The 4,066-nt window shown below is 56.7% G+C and overlaps 1 protein-coding gene across 7 annotated transcripts in view; it reads right to left on the bottom strand.

The window, feature by feature from the left end:
• Nucleotides 1-6: 6 nt before the first annotated feature.
• Nucleotides 7-4,066, bottom strand: part of BCL2L1 (BCL2-like 1) — a 44,754-nt gene continuing 40,694 nt past the window's right edge. For all 7 annotated transcript variants that reach the window (XM_012728417.1, XM_012728418.1, XM_012728420.1 and 4 more), the window contains one exon: nt 7-1,106. In XM_012728417.1, the coding sequence (XP_012583871.1) occupies nt 969-1,106 (138 nt within the window). In that variant the 3' untranslated portion in view covers nt 7-968. The remainder of the gene's footprint in view (nt 1,107-4,066) is intronic.

Genomic DNA, 4,066 nt, shown 5'->3' with positions numbered 1-4,066 from the left:
GGGAAGACCCTGGGGCTTCCACAGCTGCTCCCTGTAGCTCTCTTCACCTGTGGGCCAAGTCCCCCTAAACCCCTGGATCCCATGGGCAAGCAGCCCAAGGCAAAGATGCCACAGGCTGATCTCCTGCAGGAAGTGAGGCAGCTGAGGCCATAAACAGCTCTAGGGCACCTGTCTTGGGCCCAGTTGGTCCCTCAGTGGAGATCATGGGAGCCAGGGGAGGGGGTGGTGGTGGCACTGGGATGGTGCTGAACTGCAAGGGCCACCCAGGCTTTGGCTGGGGTGCTTCCTGCAGCTAAAGCCCCTGCCCTGGGGGGTGGGGGGCTGGCCTCTAGCCGGAGGCCCCTGGAGGAGACTGGGACTGGGGAGGGGCCTTTGGCCAGGTCAGAGATGAGGAGACTTCTGATCCTTGTCTCTTTATTCTAAGCAGCCTGAAGCCCTAATATAGTCAGAAGTGGCCCCTAAGTGGCTTTGGGGAGTGGGGATAAAAGGAAGGGGACCCAGGACCTGGGGTGGGGGATAGGAAGTGATCAATTCTGAGGCCACAAACATCAAAACGAAGGCAATCTAGTCTCTCTTTCTGGGGAAAAAGGTCAGAGAACTCTCCAGCTCCCTGGCAGGAAAGCATTCTTGGGGTAGCTAAGGGTTAAGGGGGGTTCCACCAATCAGGTAGGGCCCTCCAGCCTCCAGCCACTAACCCCACGCCTGCCAGCTTCCACGGGGCAGATTTGGGGGAAACTGTGGGTTTTGAGGACAGGAGAACTGAAGTGTGGGGGAGGACGGCTCTCACAGAAGCATGGTATATTCTAGAAAACTAATTGCTAGGGACCAGGTCTAGGCCCAACCCTGTGATGGGTGGATAGGTGGCTGTGGGCTGCGTGTAGTGGTTCTCCTGGTGGCAATGGTGGCTGGATGGAGGATGTGGTGGGGGCAGGAGAGGGTAGAAGAGTGAGTGGGTGGTCAGTGTCTGGTCATTTCCGACTGAAGAGCGAGCCCAGCAGAACCACGCCGGCCACAGTCATGCCCGTCAGCAACCAGCGGTTGAAGCGTTCCTGGCCCTTCCGGCTCTCGGCTGCCGCATTGTTCCCATAGAGTTCCACAAAAGTGTCCTGGAGGGAGAGAGAAGGAAGATGGCGTCTGAGTGCTAAACAGGAGTGGGGGGGGGGGGGGGGGAGGGGCCACCTGCAGACAGCCTCTTGGGTGACTGTGAACTGCAGCCCTCTGCACCCACTTAGGGTGAGCCAAGGACTGTTTTCTTTCTGCATACTCTCTGGGGGGGGTCCAGAAAATGGGGTGGCCAAGTCATCACAGTGCTGAGGGAACAGGTGCAGGAGCAGGCAAGAGCTGGCTGAAGTGAGCGCTAGGGAGTGGCGCTCCAGAGCCCAAGGAGGGAAGGAGAAGGGCAGGGGCAGGGCTCTGTGCAATGTGTGGCCTGGGGGCCACAGGGGGGTTTGGGCCAAGCGGGAGGGCTGTTTGGGGCCAGCAGGAGGGAGGGCCAAGGGCCAGGGGGAAAAGCCCAGAGTGGGTCAGGGCAGAGGGTCTGGTGCCTTCTTCCTCTGGAGGGAGCCCTTGGCCAGAGCGGGTTGAAAGGTGGGCTGAGAAGCTGCAAGATGCAGGTCTGGGATGGGGTCTGTGAGGCCTGGCCCCTGCCCCCCACCCAGGACGTGACTCCAGGCCCAGGAGGAGGTGAGCAACAGCCCTCTGCCATGAAGCTAGTCAGGAGGGAAGCGCATGATCCAGGGAAGCATGTGATACAGGGGCGGTGGGTCAGTTAGCCAGCCCAAGGCAAAACCTTGGCCAGATGGAGCTTGTCTTGAATGAGTAAGCTTTGCACCCCCTTTGTCATTTAATCCTATCAACAGCACTGCAATTCAGGCTGTCTACACTCATTTATCAACTAGGAAGTTGGTTCTTTGGGGTCAAAGGATTGACCACCCAGTTTGGTCAGTGATGAAACCAGCACCCAATCCAGGCTGTAGAAGTAAGTGCCTGTGTCTAGGGGCGAATGGGGCACTGGCAGGTCCCAGAGCGCTGAGCTGGCGCCTCCACAGAGCTCTCCTCAGGCTGCAATTCCACCTGGTTCCAACGGGTGGAGTGGTGGCTGCTCCCTCAGACAGGGTCTGGCTTCTGATGTGGGCTCAGGGCGCTCACTGTGACAGCAGCCTGGCCCCACTTTAGTCTCGATGATGCCCTGAGGTCACAGCACCCAGGTGCCTGTCTTTCACCAGTTCTTCCTTGTACCTGGACAGCCAGGGCCACTTCTGTTCATATCCTTGCCACCTTGACAACATTTATGATGCCGGAGGGAGGCCACAGAGACCACACACCAGAGAAACGGGGAAACTGGCAGGCAGGGAAAGACAGAGACACCCCAACCTTTTAGCCTTCCCCAGGCGTTCCCTCCTGCTGGGAATGAAGCCTCATGCTGTGCCATGTCAGTAAGGCTGAGCGGCGGCTGGCCGCTCTCAGTGCAGAGTCACGCCAACCTTGCCTTTCCCTGAACATCGCCTGAGCTCAGGAGCTTACTGCCTGATGCCCGGAGCACCTGACCCTAGATTATCCATCCCCACCATCCCCGCCTCCTTCTCATTCCCTTATTTCACACCCAACCGCTCAAATGTCATCTCCCCAGAGGGGCCTTCCCTGGCCACTTTGTCCAAAATGGCACCCACCCACCTTGTTCTACCTGTTCCCTTACTTTGCCTTCTCTTTCTTCTTAGCACTTTTCATAAGTAGATTCTATACCTTTATTTATTTAAAAAATTTAAAGATTTAATACTTATGCATGTAAGAACTGGGGTACAGGCCAGGGGTGTGGGGATGTGTGAGAAGGGAGCAGAACAGGTAGAACTACTGAAATACACTGCTGAGGGGAGCAGCAGGGGAGACAGGAGAGGTCTGCCGCGCCATGTGTGTCAGCTCCCTGGCCATGGCAGCTCCCTGGCCGGGGATGAACTCTCTGCAGTGGCTGGGAACAGCTTGATAGTGCTGTTTTTAACCCCTGAACCACCAGAGAGGCCCTCCACACTTTCATTTTTTTTTTATTTGTCTTCTGCACTGGTGGTGGCTGATGAGGGCAGTGATCCTGTCTCATTTCCAGTGCCTAGAACAGTGCCTGGCTCCTAGCTGGTGCTCAGTAAATACAGGAGCAGAATGGGCCTACGTGTCTAAGTGCTGGGTGTCGCTATCCTATTTCATTTTCATCAGACTCCCCAGAGGTAGTAATCTGAGCCCCAAATCACAGATAAGACAACTGAGGTTTAAAGTAGGGAAGATTTGCCAGGGGTCACCCGTTAACAGGTGGTAGGGCCAACCCGACTGCCTGGCTCCAGAAGCAGTGTTGCCACAAGCCGGGCATTCCCTGTGTGGGCTGGGAGAACCTGTCCTGTCAGTAGTGCTCAGGGGAGCCAAAGGAAAAGGGTTGTGGGGGCAAGGCTGAGGTGGGGCCCTGGGCTTGCGGGGAGCAGGCAGTGGCTGGCCTTGTTGCTGCCAGAGAGCGCTGGCACAGATCTGTTTCCCTAGCTTTCGCTCTTCATCCTAGGAAGCCTCCATAGCTCTTGGCAGACAAGAAAATTCTTGGGGAAGTTTCTGCTTTTCTGGTCCCAGCTGAAGTAGGCACAGGTAAAGTCATAAAAAAGACTGATCTGTGATAGGGGAGAGTGCTGGCTGTGGGAGCATGAGAGAAAGGATGCCATGGCCAGAAGGCCCTGCTGATCCCAAGGGGCCAAATGTCCCACAAGAAACCAGTCACACTGGGGCTGTAGCCAAAGTAGGAGGCCTGGCTCCCTGTATGGGAACTTTCCTGAAGCAGAGGGCTGGCAGCCACAGGAAATTTTCGGCTCTGGGGCTGGGCCGGAGTAAACAGGCTCTGTCCCTCCAAGGGCACAAAGCACTCACTGTCCAGGAACAGTCATTCCAGGGTGGAGGAACATTCTCTGTTCGGCACCATAGAGAACAAGGCTCTGATCTGCCCAGCCCCCACGTGTACATTCCTGGCCAGGACAACCTTCATCTCTACTCCAGTGACTCCAGGAGCTCCTTCTCTGGTGTGTGTGTGTGGAGGGGGGGG

The sequence above is a fragment of the Condylura cristata genome, unplaced genomic scaffold (assembly GCF_000260355.1).
Source record: "Condylura cristata isolate star-nosed mole 26May11 unplaced genomic scaffold, ConCri1.0 scaffold00022, whole genome shotgun sequence".
Classification (NCBI taxonomy): domain Eukaryota; kingdom Metazoa; phylum Chordata; class Mammalia; order Eulipotyphla; family Talpidae; genus Condylura; species Condylura cristata.
Note: the sequence above shows the minus strand (reverse complement) of the source record. Positions and strands in the feature narration are given on the sequence as shown.